At 40.2% G+C, this 22,946-nt stretch overlaps 1 protein-coding gene across 10 annotated transcripts; it reads right to left on the minus strand.

Moving 5' to 3' along the window:
• Nucleotides 1-1,872: 1,872 nt before the first annotated feature.
• GYG2 (glycogenin 2) lies at nucleotides 1,873-20,162 on the minus strand. 10 transcript variants are annotated; one of them, XM_065677520.1, is made up of 10 exons: nucleotides 20,054-20,162; nucleotides 19,764-19,890; nucleotides 12,960-13,101; nucleotides 11,008-11,182; nucleotides 9,525-9,687; nucleotides 8,847-8,973; nucleotides 7,659-7,881; nucleotides 6,917-7,057; nucleotides 5,312-5,422; nucleotides 1,873-4,291 (listed from the first exon to the last, which is right to left on the minus strand). In XM_065677520.1, the coding sequence occupies exons 2-10, from the start codon at nucleotides 19,768-19,770 to the stop codon at nucleotides 4,130-4,132; spliced, it is 1,251 nt and encodes a 416-aa protein (XP_065533592.1). In that variant the 5' UTR covers nucleotides 19,771-19,890; nucleotides 20,054-20,162; the 3' UTR covers nucleotides 1,873-4,129. The 10 variants fall into 10 exon arrangements, with proteins under 10 accessions (XP_065533592.1, XP_065533591.1, XP_065533588.1 ...); XM_065677519.1 differs by having other exon boundaries at nucleotides 19,764-19,893; XM_065677516.1 differs by having other exon boundaries at nucleotides 19,764-19,932.
• Nucleotides 20,163-22,946: the final 2,784 nt, after the last annotated feature.

Consider the following 22,946-nt stretch of genomic DNA (forward strand, 5'->3'; position numbering starts at 1 on the left):
CCAGGATGCAATGTATTGTTTGAGTGTCACCCCTTTTAACTGCCTGCATCAAAGAAACTATTATTTATGAGCCAGCCAACAGTATGAGCAGAATTTCAGCTGAACCATCTTGCAACGAATATACTGAAAATATAGACTGCTTCAGTGACCAGCATTAACCAACATAGAATCAGAATAGTTTGGGTTGCAATGAGCAGGGACATACATATCCAACTAGGTCAGGTTGTCCAAAGCCACATCCAACCTGGCCTTGAATGTCTTCAGCCTCACAAAACAGCTGCTATGAACTGACTGAACAAGACACATAGATAACTTCTTTCTTCAGAACAACCCAGTTGGAAAGGTCCCCCCAAGACACCAGGCAGCAAGTAAAGTGATATTTCAAGAACAATCATCTCCTTTTCCTGTAGGCCAGGTAATTGCATTAACCCACGTGTCTAAAATTTCCAAGAATTTTCCCACACTATCTCCTCTTTATACATGAAGAGCTCCTAGTAAAACTGTTGTATGGCAAATAAAATTACCCTCTAAGTCTAGCTGTGAATAACTCTAAGCACATAACAGGAGAAGAGTCAGCATGTTTTAAGCACAAGCTGTCCTGTTTAAATACAGTCTGCCTCACAGCAGTAGGTCAGAGTCTGGCCTCTCAAAATCCTTACAGCTGCTTTTCAGGTTGCTAAGGCTTAAACAACACTGACAAAACTCTGTCACACACATGCACAGACCAGCTGGTAAGAGATCTGCAGTGATGCTAATTTTAACATGCCATTTTTTTCCCCTTCACATTTCATTCAGGTTATTATCATACAGTGCCTTCCAAATTGCCAAAGTGAAATACATTTTGTTTAGGGAGGAATGGTGCCACCAAAAGCCTACATTTCTTAACTTCCTTTACCCTAAAAACACCTGGGGCTATACCACACTTCAACATGGAAGAAGTTCTAGGTGAAGCTTGCCAACCTGTGGTTCATGGCAACAGACAGCCCTTAATACCCCCCAGATCTGCTTGTGGACCCAAGATTTCAGAATGTCCATAAGAGTGAGCAATGCTGCCCAAAGCACAGTACTTGAAAATTCTATATTCATTGGAAGAGCTAGGGTTGTTCAACCTGGCAAAGAGAAGGCTATGGGGAAATCTTATAGCAGCCTCCCAGTACATAAGGGGGGCCTACAGGAAGTCTGGAGATGCACTTTTTACAAGTGCAGGTAGTGACAGAACAAGGGGAATAGTTTTAAACCGAAAGAGGGTAGATTTGGATTAGATATTAGGAAGAAATTCTTCATTATGAGTCTGGTGAGGCACTGGCACAGGTTGCTCAGAGAAGCTGTGGATGCCCCATCCCTGGCAGTGTTCAAGGCCAGGTTGGACAGGGCTTTGAGCAACTTGGTCTAGCAAAAGGTGTCCCTGACCATAGCAGGGGGTTGGAACTGGATGATCTTTAAGGCCCCTTTCAACCCTAACCACTCTGTGACTCTATGATGATTCTCCCTTCTCACACCCTGGTAACAACCGTACTATGCTAAAATACACTCCAACACGACATTATTTATAACTAGTTCGACGATTTTTTTGTGTGAAGACAGTACACAAAAGCTCAGGCAGTGTTCTTAACCACAGCTATACTTTTCCATGAAATGCAGTAAACCAACTACTATTGTGCTAATTCAAGAGATCCTAAAGCATATAATTATATGTCTCTATAAATAATTATAACTCACACCTTTTAATTCTGCTCAGCAGGTACTGATGTCTCAGAAGCAATTTAATAAAATTAAAAAAAACATATTAAAGTAACTAGTCACAAATAATACTTCCCAGCATCAATAACCAACCTGTAACACAGCACCATTTGATAAACACAACTTCATATATCCTTTCCGTTTCTATTTATTTCCATGACATTCGTGTACTACAGTTCTTTGCAGAACATTGTATAATCCACTCACAGTACCATTTTACATATTAACATTTTCAAATATATTCCATGACAGCTTCTTTTACTACATTCATAGGCCTATTTTCAAACATTTCAGTTACAGTTATTTTTCTCCCATAATCTAATTAATGTGTCCTGTAAGATCTCATAGTTACTGTAAAAAGTACAGCTGCATGATGCACAAGTTCATATTGTTGACTACAGTTTTACACAGTTTTTCAACTGTTTGGATTATAATAGCAATAACGCTTATACAACAGAACTTTCTCAGAAGTGCACAAGTTCACTAAGGAAAAGAGATACTCAGCAGATGAAATGCTACATGAGCAGGAGTAAATGCAGCTGCTATAATCTCCACATGGTGCTGCACTGGGCCACACACAAGAGGTATAGCACCTACCTGTGTTATCACGCAAAGGTTACCTACCTAGGAGAGGTGGGATGCTGAGAGTCCCTGTATGATGAATGGAGAAATTGAGAAGAATCATCTTCTGGACATCTCTCTTTTTGACTTCAGAGACCCTAAACATCTCACTTCAACTAGAAGCTTGAATTCAGCAGACCCACCAAAGAGATGCCCCACTTTAAGAGTGCTTAGAATAAATGAGAAAGAAAGAACTAGATAAAAATCAGAAATATCCCACAAAAGTAAAAGCAAATCTACTATTTTGAAGTAATTCTAAAGTACTCAAAGATCATTTTTCTTCCTTTAAGGGACATTTTGACTCTCTTCTTCCTTTCCTGATCTGTGCAAGTTCTTTCCCCCACCCCTTTTTTGATGGAGAAAAAAGAAACAAAAATTCCTTCCCTCCAACCGTTCCCATTTCTCCATTAGCATCTATGGCAATCCCCCTGATGGATAACATTACATCATTGGTTTTTGAACAGATTTCCAAAGTTATTTCATTAAGTTTATCTGTACACCAAAATTGGTGATATATTAAGACTGAAATGTGTTTTGAGCCCTGCATCAGCACTGCAGACATTATCTTATTCTAATATTGAGTGGCGTTATGAATAACTGTGTCAAATCTGTTCTTACATTGAAAGAAAGAAGCTTGACAGACCTGCCAATGTGGGTTTTTTTCCTTGTTTGTTAAGACAAGCTTGCAAATCTTGGTCAAATTCAATACCCAAATTCACCAAGCAATCTCCCGTGAGTGTTCTTAATACAATGGAGTCTCATGAGTAAATTTTTCTGGAACTATACTCAGATTTATTTGTTCCCACCCACAGCTATTGTTTAAAAGATCTGATTAAAGGGCCTGTTTACTAAAACAAGTGTCAATTGTGCTTTCAGTGGCACTCAAATTGCCTGTAATATGGGGCAACCATGCTAAAGGAGAAGAATGCCCTTGTCAGCTGCAGTTTGAAGTACCGCAAACTAATTGGCATAAAATGCCAGGAGGTTTACACCATAGTGTCAGCAGTTCTTCCTCTGACTACACAACACTGAATTTGCTAGTAAAGCTAACAATATTTATAAAAAAAAAAAAAAAAAAAAAAATCAATGGTATCCTATAGCAACAATATAAAAGGTTATCACACATTACCAGTCTATCTTAAGATAGATCACACTGATGATGAAGCTGAACAGTTTCCTGTAAATAGGGAGAACATCTACTAGAGATCTCAGATGAAGTCCGAATTTCCTCTAATCCTAAATATACTTAAATTAAAAAGTTTTGTTGCAGACCCCATGAGGTCAGGATTTCATCTCCTCACTTTTTCATGTTGAAGGCTATGCTATGGCTGCCCTTGAAAGTGTCAACTTGGTTTCAAGAACAAAGCTTTCATTAGAATATAGTATCTTCTAAAAGTACTTCTGAAATAATCTTAATTTGGGAAATAATCTCAACTTCCAACATTTCACACTCATGACTGTTTTTGCAGAATGTTATGGGGAGGACCAGGAAAGAGTGATAAATGTGAGAGCTCAAGCTCAGATGGTACCATTCATCATACCTCAGAAGGCACTGCAGGAGAACAATGACACACACGTAACAATAAAGATGAGGCACACTTAAGAGTTAAAAAAGAGTCTGTATCTGTTAATCTTCTCCCAAAATATATGAGGATCCATATCTACCTCTAAATCTGGTGTCAAATGAACTATGAAGATAGCCATGTATTCAAGGATTGCATTTATGAAAGAAACATGGATTGTGATGGCCATTACAGTACACTCCATCTTAATGTAAAAATGCATCCAATTTCTTTTTGATATGTTCAAAAGCATCTTTCCCCATATAGTCTATTCGGCCTTCCTCCCATTTCTTCCGTTCATCTTCTGGAATTGGTTCTTGTGGTTTGAAGTGAATAGACAGCTCTGAAATGGAATGTGCGACCTTGTTCTGTGGGAAGAATAAGAACAGTAGAAAAACAGTCAATTGGTTGATGTCCTTTCAGTGCTATGAAGTTAAACCTTAAAATGTCAAACTTCTGCTTTGTACACTCCCAGTTAAAACAATAAAACAAACAGTATTCAAAGATTAATTCCTAGTTTGATAATGTGATCTCATTTTCCCATGCTTTTACTACTTGCCATAGCATCTTTGAACATACCAAGCGTTTACTTTACTTGTCTTAACTCAGACCTTGGCATACTCAGCAACAGCATAATAAGAATATTACAAATATAGCTTATTTAAAGTGTCTCCTACAATAAAATTAACCATCTATCTGTGAAATTTTGTCTTTCACATGAACATAAGTTCCTAGAATTTTTGGTCATGTTTTATCTGATCTCCAGTGAGGTAAGTATTGTTTAGCAGATGGCGGCTGAGCTACGTACTGTACTAGATACAAGGCCCTGACCCTGTCACCCCTATCAAGTCTGGCACTGGTGTCACACTGACCAAAGATACATGTCATGCAAGATCACAAAGGACAGCCTAGTAGCTTAGGCTCCATGCCTGACTCGCTGAATGCTTATTTTCCATTTGCTTGGAAAGATCACTTCCGCAGGTAAAAAACCAAACCAAAACAGAACAAAAAGATCCCCAACAGCTTTGCTTGTATTAGTATTGGAAAGTTACATGCATAACACCATGCATTTATTACTTGGGGGCTACCATAGGAAAATATACATTTAAAAACCTAGAAGTTTTTTAAAGAAAACTAGAAGTTTTTTAAAGAAAACTAGAAGTTTTTTAAAGAAAACTAGAAGTTTTTTAAAGAAAACTAGAAAGGGATCATGTTTGAGTATTGGAAGCAATTAAAGAATTGCATATCTAAAAGATTAAAGAATTTATTTGTAGATTGCATCATAATTAGTTGATATTTCCCAAAACGATGTTAGCAGCATCAATTGCATGTTATAGTTAATTGCATGCAATTATCTACAGATGTATAGTGCAGAAAGCTACTTATACCAGTCCTGAGGTTTCCTGAAACGCAGGATGAAAGACAAGTTGTTCTGAAGGTCTGTCAGGCTCAGAGGGATGGGCGTTAAAACCGCTTTGTTCACCTTCACATACGGGTTGCTAAAATACAGCCACTGAGGTTTTATTAGGATAATATTTTTTTCATAGTTTCCTTATAATGGGAACTCATACAATACAAATCAATTTTAGTCTTGGGGTAGTGGAAAGCGGTAAATGAGAGGAAAGGGAATGAAACATTTTATCACCAAAGACAAAATTCATCTTGCTCAGATTTAGCTATCAAAATGGCATTGAAACTAAGCTCCTACTAGAATCAGTCTAGGGTAAGTACCTCCAGAGGGCATTTCATCTCATTCTAAAATAGGTTCAAAGCACCTGTCATTCTCCAGTGACAGCCTGGAAAGCTAGCTTATAATAGATGCCTCCACTCACAAGGCCAAAAGAAAAATCTCATTTTAGGATAATCGCTCTATAACTCATGAGGTTTTTATATGCATAGAATAAGAAGAGAACAATGCATTCCAAAACAGAGGCAAAAGAGATTGTCCAAAAAATACTGCCCGAAATATTTGCCTTTGCCAGATATTAATACATAAAAGAGTACACAGACCCCAGTCTCTTCCACCAAAACAAGCCCAGAAGACTAAAGTTGAAGCGAAGCAACAAAAAGTGGAATGATGGTGTTCCTCACTAAGAGAATCAGGATATTAATTTCTAATTAATACTATCTTCTGATAAACCATTCCTAGTAATTAAAAGATGCTTACACTTAAATTAAACTACTTGAAGTGAATATTTTGGGGGTTTTTACCCCCCCCCAAAAAAAAAACAAAAAAAACCCCTTGAAAATGTGTCCCTATTTGGTTTGAGCATGTGAGACACAATAGGTAACATACCATTTGAAAAAAATTATTCTTAAGTTATAGAGCTGGAAAGTCTGCAATTTTCCTTCTCTCTGCACTCAGGGTAGAAAAGAAGGGAAAGAAGATTACAGTTTTACTTTATGGAGTAACTATAGTCTAAAAGGATGAAGCACCAAACTGTCTTCATCTCACTAGAGGATAGTCCACAAGTTACAACAGCAGATGACATTGGAACATTAATTTTATATTCTCCTAATTGTACTTTGCTGCAGCATGGTTTGTCATACAACATGTAATGACTTACACCTGCGAAAACATTGTGCTATTATGTTCAGCTTAATTCCTGCATAAAATAAGGACAGTCAGTGCAACAGAAACACCAGAATATAAGAATTGTGACAAAAGAACTAGGACCCCTGCAGTGTTCATCAGTGCATTATTTTAAGAGACTCCTTGTTGCCTAAATCACAAAAATCACATTTTGTTAATTACCTAATAACTTTCAATACCTAGCTTCTTCATAGAAGTTCAATGAAAACTCATTCAACCTCCTGACATATCATGTGTGTGTCACTAAAGATTAAGAAGATTCCTGATGCCAGCAAAAAAATTCAGTACCTCCAGCTAACATAAAGAAAATAAAATCTCCCACATCAGACACAATTTAAAAATATTATTTTAGTGTATCTTTTACGTTGTTACTGCGCATAGTAAAATACAACATACTTACAGCTTCGAAAGCTAGTTCCTCAGGTGAACACACCACAGGGTTTACTTCATGTATCTGCTCTGGAAGCACAGGCATTTGCAGTGAATTTGCCACACAAGGGCTGACCTTTCTCAGAGTAATTTCAACTCCATTGAAAGTGTGCTAACAAAAATAAGAACATCTCAGCACTGAAATACGATTTTGCAGGAAAGCAATACCTTATTTAAAACAATTTCACTTCTTTAGAGGAATTGCAGTATTAGTGGAATAAGTTAATAAATGCAAAAATATTTGTGGTCCAAGATTCAAAGCATGTTGCAATTTACATTTTTGAACTCATGAGTATGCCAACATCACCAAGAGATAAATCTAAGAGGTATTTCCACCTTTGTGTTACCATAGCTGAAATAATTTTTAAGAAATTGTGCAGTAAAGAAATAAAGCATATTAATATATGAGATCAAAAAGAGGGAGACAAAATTGGGAGTGAAGCACAGTAAAAAGGAAGAGGTAGAGAAGAGGCATTTTAAGACTTGGGTTTTCTTTCTCATTACCTTACTCCAATTTGAGTTGTAATTAATTAATTTCTCCAAGCCAAGTCTGGTTTGCCCATAATGGTGACTGATGACTGATCTGTCCCTGTCCTTATCTTGACCCATGAGCTTTTTGCTATATTTTCTCTCCCCTGAGCAGTTCAGGAGGTGAGTGATAGAGCAGCTTTGGTGTCATTTCAATATATTCCCACTACCCCCTTATCAGTTACCTTGCATTCCTCAGATTCTGATTCTTCCATCTTTGGAAGTTTTTCTAACAAAGGTAGTATACTGGCACTGTATATATTCCACCAGAGGGAGAGAAATGACAGTTGATGTAAAGATCCATCAGTGGTGCCATCCTGCATAACTTTCTTTGTTTGAAGGTCATATTTGTGGTTCCAGGGCTTTCTTGATCCCAGGAAATGAACAACTTTGGCATCTCTACCAAAACTGTAGAGATTAAACACACAGATCTATACATTAAGATTTTGGGGAGTTTTTTAGCCTATATAAACTGCTAAAGAAACATGCTTACTTTCACTGGTGAGGTAATTTTGACATTTTGCAACAGCAACATATTCAATATGAGTATATGTATTCATAGTTTTTTTATTAGTCTCAGGGATCTTGTTTAGCATACAGAAAACAAAAAACTGCATTGCCTTTTGCTTCCAGGTGCCGATTCTAGCAGAAAAGATCACGAAGGAAACTGACAGTCTTCCTGCACACGCTGTTCACAAATAAATACAGATCACTTCAAACACTGAATCAACAAAACTGGTTATTAGTGAACCCATACTAATACATCACTGAATGCATCACCCTAAGTTCACCTTCCAGCAAGAATGCTTTGTACAACTGGAATAGTAATTCATGACACCCTAAAGCCAACTTGCCTTCTGCCTGAAGAACTTCTAACTTCATTGTTAGAAGTCGTATAACTACTAGCACAATTTTTGTTGCATAGAAGAAGTTAAGAAATGGGCTTATAAAAAAAAAAAAATTAAAAAACAACCAACCAAAAAAAAAAAAAAAACCAAAACACCCCCCCCCCCCCCCCCAAAAAAAAAAGAGCAACAATGACTCTTTCCCACAGAACTGATTGGGAAATGAAGGGAACAACTTTCAAAGTAAAGGTGTCAGAACCTAATGCCAAAGTAATCTACATATGCTCAGACATCACAAAATCTTCTCTGAAAAAAGACATATGAGACAGTGTAGGCGACTCTGGGACTCTGTGTCCAGATGCCAGACACTCTTACTGCATTTAAGCTTCTACTACACAGCTTTTACATAACATCATTTGCGACTACTGTAACTTATAATCAACAGAATAGGCCTTTATTATTGTCTCTTATAATAGCATGTTTGTTAGCAGGCTTCAAAAGTTTACCGTCAGAAGTGTTACTACTTACTGATTGAAAGCAGGAGCATAGGTGTATACAGCACTGCTGCTTAAGTTGTAGAGGAAAGGTAAGTGTTTGCCAATATCTGCTGTTGCCCAGTTGCTGAAGAAGCTATTCAACAAGCCTTGATCACCCCCTAAAGAATATACAAAGCAGTATTACCACAATTACCCATACACTCAAATTTACATCAAAATTTCAATAAAAGGATGGGAGTGAGACTGGTGTGTTCATGGCACTGTAACTTGGACTTGAAAATATGGCCATGTGAGCAGGTACAAGTGAATAATACCTGATCCACTCCGATGCAAGTTCAGGGTAAACGAAGTCCTATTGTAAGATACGAAGAAAGAAGTAGGAAAGGGGTTTGGTCTCCCTCAGAGCAGAAGACTGAAGATCAGCTGTATTTCTCTCTCCTAAACCAGACAGCAAAAACTTACTGAGCAAGACTAAGGCACAATGTTCCTTCATTGCCCTTTTCTGGGAAGCACAGTCCACAAGAAGTCACTCGGCCTTAAGTATACTGTAAGGGGCAAAGTTCTGCACCTTAAACTTTTGTGGGGGCACAACTCATAAAGCCTGAAGAACTCCTGCGTTCCTCTATTCTGCCTGAGAGCACGCAAGCTACAGAAAAACAGCTTTCTGAGGAGTCTGTCTTGCACGTCAACCTTATGCCCTGCCCCTTACCATCAAAGCTGCCGTGTTCAGCTGCAAACTGGAGAAGTAGGTTGTAAGTTTTCAGAGAAGGTCGGAACACAAATACACCACTATTGAAGCAGTCAGGCCAGCCAGAGTCAGGAGCTGCTGAAAACTCTTCTCGATCAAACAATTCATCAACATTGCAAAGCACCTTAGAGTCAGTAGGATGAGAGAAAAAACTGTTAGAGCAAAGGTTTGTCTGGAACATGAGCTCTAAATCAGTACCTATGGAGTGAATTGCTAGTTTGACCAAGTATATTGCTTGCAGAGCATAGAAACCAATGACAACGCAAAATACGCTAGGGATCAGAACCTCTATTTTTAATATAATAAGGCAACATTAATTGTGGTTCTCCATGATTTTTCTGTGTCCTGGGTTCAGCAGTAGCAGTCAAGATAGCTTAAACCACAACACTCTAATAAAAGCACAAAGCCTGTGAAATTATTTCAGGAACCTCAGAGACCCTCCAGAAGGTCCCTTTAAATGTTAAAACATACCACAAAAATACCCAATTTTCTTCTTTCTTAGCTCATCTTCCCGTAGTCCATTATTCTTAGTAACTACAGCAGAGCCAAATGAAAGCTGGGAATCCAAGTAATCTGAGTTAGCAACAGACTGACTAAAGAGGTAGAAGAAAAACTGTCTCTTGTTACCAGTTTTATAATGTAAGCTAAGCTCAGAGGTTTGCTTTGATTTGTTTTTTAAGCTTCACAAGGTAGTGGGAAAAATCAAAGCACGTGAAGGCCCAGATCACTTTTAAAGTTGGTGGGAAGACAGCTGTTCAGCTGCTGAAAGTCTGAGCCACTGTGAAAAGGAGGGGAAGAAATGCTTTCTAGGAGAAAGATTACTTCATTGAATATGAAAACAACTATTTGCTTTCCTCCTTTAACTTTAACATAAAGCAGGAAATCATAGGCCTCCCTCCCTCAGCCCATGAGAAAAATAACTTAATTTGGTTGCTAATTTAAATACAAGCTTATTAAATTTAAATGCATCACAGTCTTCTGAAGTGAAGGCCGATGTGACTGTACTTGCCCAAACTATGGCCATTTTTAACTCTCTACTTCTAAAAAGTAATTTAAAAATATATTTTAGAAGTTATTAACATTTCTGGGATTTTTTTTTTTTTTCTCTTTTTAAAACTGGCCTGCCTTCCTAACCAAAATCCAAACAAATATGTATGAGAGAGATCTATTATGAACATCTGTAAGAAGCCCACTTGGACAGAATTATTTTGTGATGCCTTTTGAGGACAGCCCTGAGGCTACTCTCAAACCAGGATTAATTGCTATGAAGCCAGAAAAACTGAACATAGCCAAAACATGCCAGCTGGAGCTCCTGCAACCTTGGGACCACCAGCAAATCTGGTCACTTCATGGGACAGCAGGCTGCTTGACAACGAAGTATCCCACACTCAAGAGCAGTTCTTTGAGGTGACACAAACATTTCCACAGCTCCCGCTCTACTCACCAAAGTGTCTGCATCCATGAAGACACATTTGCTATAATGAGTAAGAGTCCAACAGTGAAGCTTAGTGAAGGTTACACCCAGTTCTGGCCTCTGCATCAGAGCCAAATGGACTGAGTCAGCACTATCAAGCACATTCACCTCAATTACTTCGTCAAATACGTTGCGGAGGACAGACCTACCAGGGCAAGCAGTGGAGAGAAAGAAGGGAATTTAAGAGAGGTTCAGAGCTGACTTCTGGCATGAGAACAGTGACACACAGCACCACATTTATTATGACAATAGATTGATTGGTTAGGATGATAAGTCAGAAGTGAAAAGCTCTTGTTAACAGCCTGCTGAAGTGATAGCAATTTATTAGGCTATAAACCATTCTACTACCATTCTACTTTTCAGTTGTAAGCACAACTCTGACAACTCAAAAGTGACAAGTGCTATATGGAGAAGAAACTAGTCCTTATTTTAGTTACTGAATCTTCTAGAGAAACACCAATGAAAATTGAAGCAGCTTCAATCCTGCACAATTGACTCTAAGTAACAGCACTCTGCTGCGTTCCCTGCACATTGCACAGGATGCAGCACACACTGCCAGCACAGACATTTACACCTATTATGCCCAAGTATACTCAGCTTCAAAACTGTATATTTTAAAACAGGCAGTATATACTTGTTTAGTACTACACATCATTTAAAATGAGACTTTTAGGAACACATCTTTTTTCTATGCATATCTTTTCATGGGAATTGTACAGGGGATACCAAAGTAGGTAATTTTCCTTCAAGACACAAAAGACACTTTTTTAAACTCAGCTTATTTGTTTACATTACACTTTTAACTATAAAGTTCCTGGATATCATATAAACACAGAAAAATAAAAGCCTGTGCTGATTGTCTAGGTTGCAGTCATTAGCTTGTCTGACTGATCTGCAAGGGACAGTAGTTAACTGGGAAAGAGGAGCAGGTACAGATATTTAGAAGCCTAGTTCAGTGATGTGCTTTTTTTAAAAAAAATGCTATTCTTGATTAAAAATATATTAGAAAGGTTTTTCTCTCCACTGAATGGTGAGAAAAGAACCTGATGGTCTTGATATCCATCCAGGTGTCAAATGTACACTGTATTCCCCCAGGAATGTTCCAGTGTTCTGACAAAATCCATACTTCAAGAAGCCTGTAGAAACATATTCCTTTACACTTAATCACAGCAAAAATTAGAAAATCCCTTTCTTGAGCCAGATCAATTGCAAATACTTTCACAGGGCATACAAAAAAAATCAGGAACTTGCACGCTTCTTAAGCCACAGCAGAATTAAGAGTTTAAGAAGCTATGGCATGTCATGTTCCTTTTAACAAGCAATACAGTCCTCCAAATAACAGGGCTTGCGTTCAACAGATCCATTGAGATTTATGTATAAGCAATTCCATAGTGTCCATAAAACCACATCCCAAATTGGAAAGTGATTAAAAAGAAGTAAAAATATATTAATTTCTCATCATGATAGCCATGTACCAAAATTTTAAGAAGATTAGTCATCTAAACCTGAGATCCTATTGTTTTTTTGGAGTTCTGATGTTGTGGGTGGTTATATATTGCTCTTTCTAAAAGAGAAACACTGGGGGGGGTGGGGTGGGGGGGGGGGGTGGCACAGGGGGAATAGTAGTGCCTTTATTTTGTGTCAAAGCAAGACATGAAAACTGTAGCTCCTAAACTTTCAGCTTATGTTACCAGTTATGGGCTTAAGATAACTTCCAGCCACAAGCTCTCATTCTGCAAGTGAATTTTTATTAGGATTACAATCTTACCATGGACATTATTTGGATCTCCTCTCAGAAATCACTAGCCAAGGGGGAACTTCAAGGTGTAATGCTGTGAAATCCACAGGAAGCCTATTAAAATATTCTATGCTGTTGTTTATTCTTTCATAACATCAACCTCCAAAAATACATGAGTACTTACCTCAACCCACTGGAAACCTCTGGTGTAACTAGTACTGCCAATTTTCTAGATGTTCTATGGTTCCTCAGTGACTGTCCAAGAACCAGAGCTCCTTGACAATACACATCATTGGTAGCAAGGGTCACAAAGGCTTGATCCGTTACTGTAAGCAAATATTCAAGAGTCACTTTACAGTTTTAGATCATCTCTTTTGGCAGGTTCCTTACTCCTCCAGCTAACCCGCAGGCTGCAGCTTATAACAAGCTGCAGTTCCTGTGATAAGCTCTTTTCCCTCCCAAACTCCCCCAGAAGACACAACTGAGTAGAAAGCCCAGTGAATATGAGTACAGAATGTATGTCTCCGATTTTATTATGTTTTGTTTGCCTCATTTACATAATAACAGTTATGAAGTTTTTGGACTAACCTTAAATAATTACCCGAGTCCTATTGCCTAAACACAGTGACAGTCAAAAAAGCCGAACTGTAAATATTTAGATTTTACATTTAACTAACACAGTGTAATACAACTGATAAGGAAAATGTTCCTGTTTATATAGTACCAAAAGCTAAGGAAACAACAGCTTGTTAAGTATAGCCAGAAACGTCCTGCTTTCCATAACGTCATTGAATCAACCCAGCAGGCATTATTCTTTGGTCTGTCCTCTTTGTACTGTAGTAACTGGTGCTGGCTCAAATGTACCTAGAAGCTAAGGATCCCTACCTCATGTACTCTAAGAAAATTAGAAGTGTTCCTTGTTGTCAAGAAACACATGGGAAAAAATGTTGCAATATAAAAGAAAGCAAGCTACACGCTGGCACAACAGGAGACACAATGTATATTGCAGAGATACTAGGCATGTGGAAGTATCACCAGGGGCTGCCTCTTCAGCTCTGACCTCTGACAGAACCACTGCTATTGGGGCTCTCCTGGGAAGAGCTAGAACCTATGATTCAGCAAGGTGAACAGCCTCCTCAGAGCAGAAGGAAGACCTCAGCATTCTAGGCTGCAAAATTAACTAGAACAAGATGAGCTGGTCACACAGATGAGGGGAATTCCACTAAGCTCTATAGACCTTCAATAAATACTTGTTTAAATCCACCATCATCTTAAGGGACAAATAAATTAAAGGAACCAAACAATAACAACAACATAAACACCCTGTCATACAGTTTCCAGGCTCTGTGAGAGACACTAGGAAAGAATCTCACAGAACTAGTTACAGAGAACCCAGCAAATGACCTCATAGCTGCTTCAGCCAGATGCTGTCAAAATGAACATGTTCAAACCTCTAACTTAACATCAAGGTATGCAGTGAAGGATGGTGGGTGCTGGTGACAAGCTCTGGGGTACTAACATGTCCTCTAAATCCAGAGCACAGCACAGACCCACTGGTATGCTGTCTTCACCCTTTTTGCCTTATTTCCCATTCAACTCCAGCCAGACCTTAATTCAAATCAAGCATATACAACTTACATTTGCTGACACTGTAGCAGATTCCTGCACCTCATGAGAATTCCACTAGTGTTGGCCAAAAAGAATGAATCATCTATCCAAATTTAAACCAGTTCGCAGGTCCCTTTTACCCCGTAAAATAGTTTGCAGGCTGAGAGAGTTGGGGTTGCTCAGCCTGGGGAAGAGAAGGCTCAAGAGAGACCTTGTAACAGTCTTCCAGTACCTAAAAAGGGCCCACAAGGAAGCTGGAGTGGAACTTTTTAGAAGGTCATGTAGCAACGGGACAAGAGGGAATGGCTTTAAACTGAGAGAGGGGAGCTTTGGATTACACAGTAGGAAAAAAAAAATCTTTACTGTGAGGGTGGTGAGGCCCTGGCACAGGCTGCCCAGAGAAGCTGCAGGTGCCCCATCCCTGGCAGTGTTCAAGGCCAGGCTGGATGGGGCTTTGAGCAACTTGGTCTACTGGAAGCTGTCCCTGCCCATGGCAGGGGACTGGAGTTGGACGATCTTTGAGGTCCCTTCGAACCCAAACCAGTCTGTGATTATATGATCCCTCAGCTAAGCAAACTCCTGCAACATTTTTAATCACAGTTTCCAGAAGAAGCAAATGAAAAAGGGAGCTTTCAAATCTCCTGTTATCATAATGGCTCAAGCAAGTTATGGGTGTTCCAGAAATAATGAATAAGGAGTTGCTTACATGGAGTATTTTAAAAGGACAGTTTTGCAAATAAACTGCTTCTACTGCAGTTTTCCAAAAGGTTAAGCAAATAAATCTAAGCATACATAAAAACCAATACAAAACAAAACCACTGAAAGCTACTTTAGCAATAAAATTATTCTCAAAAGACACAAAGAGTCAGCAAAGAAAAGCACTTTCAGCAACAAGCATCTTCAGCCAAATAAAGGTAATAAAACAGCCACTGAGAGGAATGTGGGAGGTAGTTTAATACAAAAAGCAAACTGTGAAATGAGTGGGAGTTTAAATCTTAAAATACTGTTTTAAATAACAGCCGCAAAACTGAACACATAATCTTCTTATTGCTTCTGCAAATTCTTTCAGCTACAGAAGCTAAATCTTTACTTAAGTAATACATATAAAAATACACAAGCTACTCATCAAAAAGTTCAGTGAACTGGTATGGTGAATTACCACATCCTACATACACTTTCATGCCCTGTACTGCTGGGGCAAAGGCTGTGGTCAGAACCACAAGGAAGCAACTGCTGAAAAATACTGCTTCTGAGAAACTCTGGCTAACACCTCACACAGAAAAGAAGCCAATTGTCTGGTCTGAGAATCAGATGTGGGATACATATTATGGCCTTCCTAATAGAATGAATCATTACAGAGATAATTAAACTATGGACTGCAACCATGCAACATTAAAATATTCCTGGTGTAAAGACAGAAGCACGTCCTAGTCATTTTAAAATCATACAGGGACATCACTGATCTGCTAAGAATCCTTAGGGAGATTTAAAAAAAAAAAAAAAAAAAAAAAAATCCTATCATTAATTGTTTTTTCATCTAATCCCTGTTTTCAAGGAAGAAAACTTGACTTGCCTCATTTATGAAGTTTAACCATTCCAAGTGCAAGGTCCTACACCTGGGTCGGAGCTATCTCCGGCACAGCTACGGGTTGGGTGGAGAAGAGATTCAGAGCAGCCCTGTGGAGAAGGACTTGGGGGTGCTGGTCAATGAGAAAATGAACATGAGCCAGCTTCAGTGTGCGCTCGCAGCCCAGAAAGCCAACCATATCCTGGGCTGCATCAAGAGGAGCGTGACCAGCAGGTCAAAGGAGGTGATCCTGCCCCCCTACTCTGCTCTTGTGAGACCTCACCTGGAGTATTGTGTGCAGTTCTGGTGTCCTCAACATAAAAAGGACATGGAACTGCTGGAACAAGTCCAGAGGAGAGCCACAAGGATGATGAGGGGACTGGAGCACCTCCCGTATGAAGACGGGCTGAGAAAATTGGGGCTGTTCAGCCTGGAGAAGACTTCATGGAGACCTCATAGCAGCCTTCCACTATCTGAAGGGCGGCTATACGGATGCTGGGGAGGGACCCTTCATTAGGGACTGTAGTGACAGGACAAGGGGTAATGGGTTCAAACTTAAACAGGGGAAGTTTAGGTTAGATTTGAGGAAGAAGTTCTTTACTGTGAGGGTGGTAAGGCACTGGAATGGGTTGCCCAGGGAAGTTGTGAATACTCCATCCCTGGCAGTGTTCAAGGGCTGGAAAGAGCCTTGGGTGACATGGTTTAGTATGAAGTGCTCCTGCCCATGGCAGGGGGGGTTGCAACTTGACAATCTTAAGGTCCTTTCCAACCCTAACTATTCTATGATTCTATGATTCGATAGTGTTCTTCGGAACGCTGTTCCTGCAGGTAAATATTTTATTTTTATAACTTACAACTAAGGATCAGGTTTTCAGATACAGTTATGAAAGTACCCTGTTTAATCTGAAAATTCCCATTTAACTGAAATCAAGGACAATACTGTGTTGAATCTAATCTATATAGGGTTTCACTCACTGACTAAGCTGTAAAAGAATATTTGATCTTTCAAGTTTGAAAGCCAAAGGTGTAGGAAATTAAAATTCATTGCAGCTGGATTTTGGGGGTTGTTTGCTTGGTTTTGGGGTTTGTTTTGTTTTGTTTTTTTCTGGAAGTGTCAAGCACACCAAGTTATGCATAACTTTCAATTCCATGTGTTGAATGACAATTGGATTTTTCACAGAGAATACCTAGTGTGAACAGTATTAAGTTTTCAAGCAAACTGTTTTCAAGCTGTGGAGCCCTATGGCTAGTACCATTAATGCTTAGTGAATTACAAGAAAACTAAGTGTATGACTAGAATCACATTAAACCCATGTTGTATGAATTTATAAATCTGCTCATTTCTCTTGTCTGGATTGCCACACAGCACATAAAGATGTAAAAGCAGAAATCATTATTCTCAGCAGTGGCTCCTCAATTTTAATACCTAGCAATAGTTGCTTAGAACAAACCAAGGATTTTCAAGCAAGTAAGGTGAATTACCTTAGCACCCGCTCTGCAGCTACAGATAGCAACAAAGACGAGACAGTAAAAGTAATACAAATAAATTCAGTCAGGGTGATCTTACATGAAACTTGTTAACAGGTTGCTTTAGTCAAGGATCACCAACTTCTTATGATACTTAGTCATAGAAGGAGTACCTCTGACACTGCCAGAGACAAAATTCTTTAACAGGCCTGAAGAACAATTTCAGGGCAGCCAAAAGCCTTATGTAGAATCTGCACCAGCAAGCAGACAGGGTGGTGCTCTCTTTGATGTTCAAAGAAATGCAAGAGGGAATGAATAAACACTAGGTACCCACTGAGAATCAGTACTGACTCATAGTAACAAGCACCGAATGAACCACATGCACCTGCCAACTTCAAGACATGTTTCAGTGGGGTAGGCTTTATTTCCATAATTCACTAGACATAGATTTTAAAACATATTTTGGTCTTTCTTCAGATAGACAGAGAAAGTATAAATGTGCTCTAGCTATGGCTCCTGGAGTAATGACTCAAAAATGCCAAGTTGTCCACTCTGAAATTGCAGTAGGAGACCAGAGAGTAATATGCTATGACTTTCCTGCAAATATATTCTAAATAACACATTGCCCTCTTATGCATAAGAGTAAGAGTAGATAAATCAACAGCTATAATCCTCCAAGAGGCTGGTTAGGTCCCCAGTATGTACTGCCATTCACACAAGTGTTGCACAACTGCTTGCTTAAATTCCTCCTTGGTACTATCTGCTGCTCTTTTGTCACCTCCCTGCTTCTACTTCAGACACAACCTGCAGTACAGGCAGGCTGCAGTCTGGACCTGTGCCTACCAAGCCCAAAGTGCCTTTCTGAAATCCCAAGTGACAATGACATAACACAGCCCCAACTCACTGCATGTTCTAGCAAGTTTCTTACTCCCCTTCCCACACATAGGTCTCTGCATCCTCACCCAGAAACACACCTCAGTGAAGATGTGCTAGACTACAGCAAAGATAAAGAAAGCTACAGGCCTTCTCCCCTCTCTGGCCCAGCACAACCGTAACTGAAGCACTTGGCACAGAAAGCTTTGCTCCAGCTGGCACCCACAACCTTAAGAGCCGTACAAACAGGTAAAATGAATAACGATGCCAGACAATAACCTGTGTCAGACCACCATCAGAAAACATTGTACAAGTCTGCAGTAAAGAGGCAGTTCTTGCCCTAGTAAACAAATGACAATTTTAATCTCCATGCTTCCCCTAGAAGTGGAAATGTTTCTACCTATTGGCCTGGGTCCAAGAGTAGAAACATTTACGTTATCGATGAAGGTGGTAAAGCAACACTTTACACAGACCTTTTTCTAACAGAATAGAAATTCACATTTGATGGCATGCAATATTTCTCTTGGTCTAACAAAGTTCTGCCCGATCCAAAACCAGATTCTTTCTTGTCTTTTATTAAAGCAATGCTGAATTTTACTAGACAGGATTACAACTGTTATCTTGAAAGGTTACAGAAAGAGGACTTATTTCTCAATTTTTGTAGCTTTTGCTATGTATATTTCAGGTAAGAACTGTTACATTCTCTTTCAAGACCCTGCAGTTTCAACAGAGACTAAATGATCCTTAGGGAAAAACCAAATGCAACAGTATTATAACATGCAAATAAGTGTAACAAATCAGCACCCAAAGATTGTCCCAAAACAGTGAAGTGCCAATTTGGAAACAAATAGGTAAAATTGCCTAAGCAATCCAGGGACAGCTCAGAGGAGTTGATACATATCAAGTTAGATGCTTCCAGTCTTTCTTCCCACAGTGTTGAGGTGCTACGTACACAGATTCAAACTCGGGATCCACAAGGCCAAATGCCCCAGGTAGGTTTCTGTGATAACCTCCAAATTGTTCAGAGCCCTAAACCAGTCCCTCATGGCTTTATGGACATCTGAATAAAACCAGTACCACCGGAACATAGAATGGGCTGTGAGAAGGACTTTCCTGAGCCTGCCTGAGGCCGAGGGGGCCCACCCTGACCTGTCACCGAGCAGACGCCTCAGGAGAGCACACAGAGGCCTAGGCAGGCCAGCCTGTACCTACAAGCGGGATATGTAAATGAGTTCAGCTCTTCCATCCCACCAGCCAGACGGTTTAAATCCTAATCTGGGAGTGCTAATTACAGCAAAGCGGTCTGCGACAACCAAACAGCGGAGACTCCCTCCCGCCCTCACCGCAGGCCGCGGGGGGAACCGTCCCGTGCAGCCCCACGCCGCAAGCACGGCTGACCACAGTGGAGCGGTGCGGGGACATGCGAGGGCAGCCTGTGGGGCAGAGCCCGGCAGCGGGGCCCGCGGTACTCACCGGACATCCTGCGGCCGGCGCGGGCGGCCGGGCAGGGGCGCAGCCCACGGCGGCACCACCTCCGCTGCCGCCGCCTCACCTGCTAGAGGCAGGCCCGCTAAGTGGCGCGATGGGATTAGCCTCTTTCCTGCTGAAGACAGTGGGACGTGAACTACATCCGCAGCGGTTCCTGCGCAGAGGCCCACAAACGACATTAGCGGCAGAGACCGCTTGGAAGGGTTGGCACGACCCACCGACCCATCCCGACCCCCAGGCACTGACTTTAGCGCAAGGGGACGTGCCCTCCTCACCCGCTGCCCCGTGGTGCGCTCCCGCAGAGCCCCGCTTCTGAGGCCCCGGCAACCACCATAAACCCAGCACCTGCTGCCGCTCCGCGACTGACCCCCACCCGGCACCCTCACAGCCCCACAGAGGGATGAGGCATCGCGGCGCCCCCCAGCGGTGAGGCGCGGATGTATCGCCCCATTGGCTGCTGCACGGCAGCGCCCACCCCTCCCGCCCTGCGCGGGCGGCGGCTCCCCGGGGTGCTCCGGTCACGGCGGGGGCTGAGGGGCGCTTCCTTTCTCTTTGCTTTTCCCCTTCTCCTTTTCCCCTTCCCCTTCCTTTCCCCAGAGAGAAGCTGGAGGAGACGCTACCGTGCAGCTCTGTAAGGAAAAAACACCAATGCCGTCAGTGGTGAGAATGGCAGAGCGTGGAAAAAAGATCTCGGAGCATGACTAGGATGAGTCCAGCGTGACCTGCGGTAACCCAGACACATGGGGTTCACCCTGATTTAAGGGAATCTGCCCCTTAGCTTTTTTGGAGCCATCATAAGCCTAAGGCTACACACACAGTCTGGTAACTTGTCACCCGAATAAGTAAACAGATGTTTTCAGAGACATTGTTCAGTTCAGAGGGCAATATATGTATTTTCACAAATACGCACGTAAATGCACAGATATTTGCACAACGTGGTTTTGAGGTAACCATTACATGTAACTTAGACACACAGCCTCTCTGCAAGGTAAGTTTAGGCTAATGTGGTTCAGCCAGAGCATTTCTGCATCTAACTGTTCTGTTGACATCAGTAACTACTTAGCAGAGGGCAGCAATGTAAGGCAGTGTGCCACCAAAGAAAATGCACATACCGCTCAACTGTTTAAACCATTACTTCCAACAATTTGCCATCAGTGTTGCCACTCCAAGGTGTAATATTTATTCTCTCACACACTGGAGGTATCCTAAAGGTCTACTGAAGAAGAGGATGTCATTGCTTTGGTAGCGGCAAGGTGTTTGAGGAAGGAAGGACCTAAATGCATAGGAAATCAAGCTTTACTTATCCTGCAAAAACAGAATTTTTGGGAAGTGTGTTCATCATCTGTTTATATAGACAGGTCAACTAAACTGCCCTTATGAGTGTCAAGATCTCTGCTGTGGATAATTTTACTGTCAGATCTGTTTCGGTTGGGGGACTTCATGAACAACAAAAAGCATTTCCTTGGTAATAAAAGCAATGTCTACATTTAGATGATTTTCTGTTTCACTTGTATGCCAGACAACTTTTTATGGTATAGAACAGATTTAAAATGTCAGAACCAATAATACAAGCTACAGTTCTTCTGATGGTCTGACAACCAGTTTCTTCTGGTCGTCTGACAGTCTGACAACCATTCCTTCCTTCCCCTCATGATTTAAATGCATTAGAACTTCCCTACATATCCCCCCAATTAGCTGAAATAATAATAATAGTAATTATTACAATTAATATAATAATTATTATTATTATAATAATCATCCTAGTTAAAAGGGGAATTAACACTGAAAAGTGTGCCTGCACACTTGTATACTGATTGATTGTGTGTTGATGTAATTAGACCAAAGAACTTCAGAGGTTTAAACCCTTGGGTGGGCAGGATTTACCAACTCATGTTCATGGGGTTTGCTCAAATTCTCCATAATAAAATCTGCTTTTTTGTTAATATTATCAACACAAGTAAGAAATTCCTCTTAAAATACTGTAAACAAATTTAAATAAATTATTATATTTCAAAAGCAAAAATATTGGTAATGCACCCAGATCCTTCTCTGGACACTGCTCCTGCAGGGAAAAAAAATCTAAAAAAAACCAATCATTTCAGCTGTTTTCTCGCCCCCCCCCCCCCCCCCCCCCCCCCCAATTCTTTAATTTGAAGCATTTCTTTCTTTCCTGTATGTAGGACATAGGTGAATTTGTATGTGAAAGGTATCAGCTGGCATATGTCCAGAAAGTAATGAAACAAACAAAACTCAGATGATCTTAGATAAAACACAGTATGTGTTTATTGAGAATTCTCAAGAGAAAGAAGGAAAATACTTTAATTTTTAAACAACTGATGTGGCAACACTAACTTTTCATTAATCAAAACTTTATGTCCACCCGGCAAAATAGACATCAATCTGTTTTAACTTTCAACATTCAAAATTAGTACTTTTCACGAAATAGCAAGTGTCCATGAAAATCCCATTAAAAAGATTGTTGTGAAAGGAAGACTTGGACAACTCAATACAAGATAACAGCAAGCTTCGTTTATTGGGCTTCTACCTTCAGTTAATATAACAGTGAATATGCAAATACTAGGCACTTGATTGGTTCTGGCACAAATAAGGCATTGTGTAAGCTCTACATTCTTGCAGCTACACCATACACCCCCCCACCATCCTCCTTCTCATGCACTTATCACTTAGTGTCCTTGACTGTGATTGGTCATAGTATGTTGCTGTTTGCCGGTGTCCTTCATTTCCTCATTATCTGGCGTGAGAGGTCTGCACCATGTTCTACACAGATGTCTTGTTTCAGCTCGTTGATGGGAACGTGCCCTTTTGACCTTTTTCGACAAGCCAATCCTCCACAAAGATGTTCTCATTCACAAGTTGAAAGTGATAGCCACAATGTTCCTCGTTTGGTTTTTGTGTTGTCAAAATGCTTCTGTATTTAAACTGATGTATATAGGAATTTCTTACTTTCAGGATCAAATTAAGATTATGATAATATCCTCAGTAACTGTTATATATCCATTTCATATATACTTTAAATAAGATGGTGTTTGACTTTATGAGAACAGTACTTTTTCAGATGGTGTCTTTCAATAATTTAATAAACACAAAATCATGCTTACCTCCATCTAAATGGAATTTCTGGCAGAAAAAACATTTACACATATAAAA

This window comes from Lathamus discolor, chromosome 4 (genome assembly GCF_037157495.1).
Source record: "Lathamus discolor isolate bLatDis1 chromosome 4, bLatDis1.hap1, whole genome shotgun sequence".
Taxonomy (NCBI): Eukaryota; Metazoa; Chordata; class Aves; order Psittaciformes; family Psittacidae; genus Lathamus; species Lathamus discolor.

What these genes read in the sequence shown, in the direction of transcription:
- GYG2 (XM_065677520.1), bottom strand. An exon ending in TCATGGATGCAGACACTTTG is followed by an intron (nt 9,688 to 11,007) that starts GTGAGTAGAGCG and finishes ACTGACTCTAAG; the next exon opens with GTGCTTTGCAATGTTGATGA. An exon ending in TTCAGGAAACCTCAGGACTG is followed by an intron (nt 4,292 to 5,311) that starts GTATAAGTAGCT and finishes TTCTTCCCACAG; the next exon opens with AACAAGGTCGCACATTCCAT.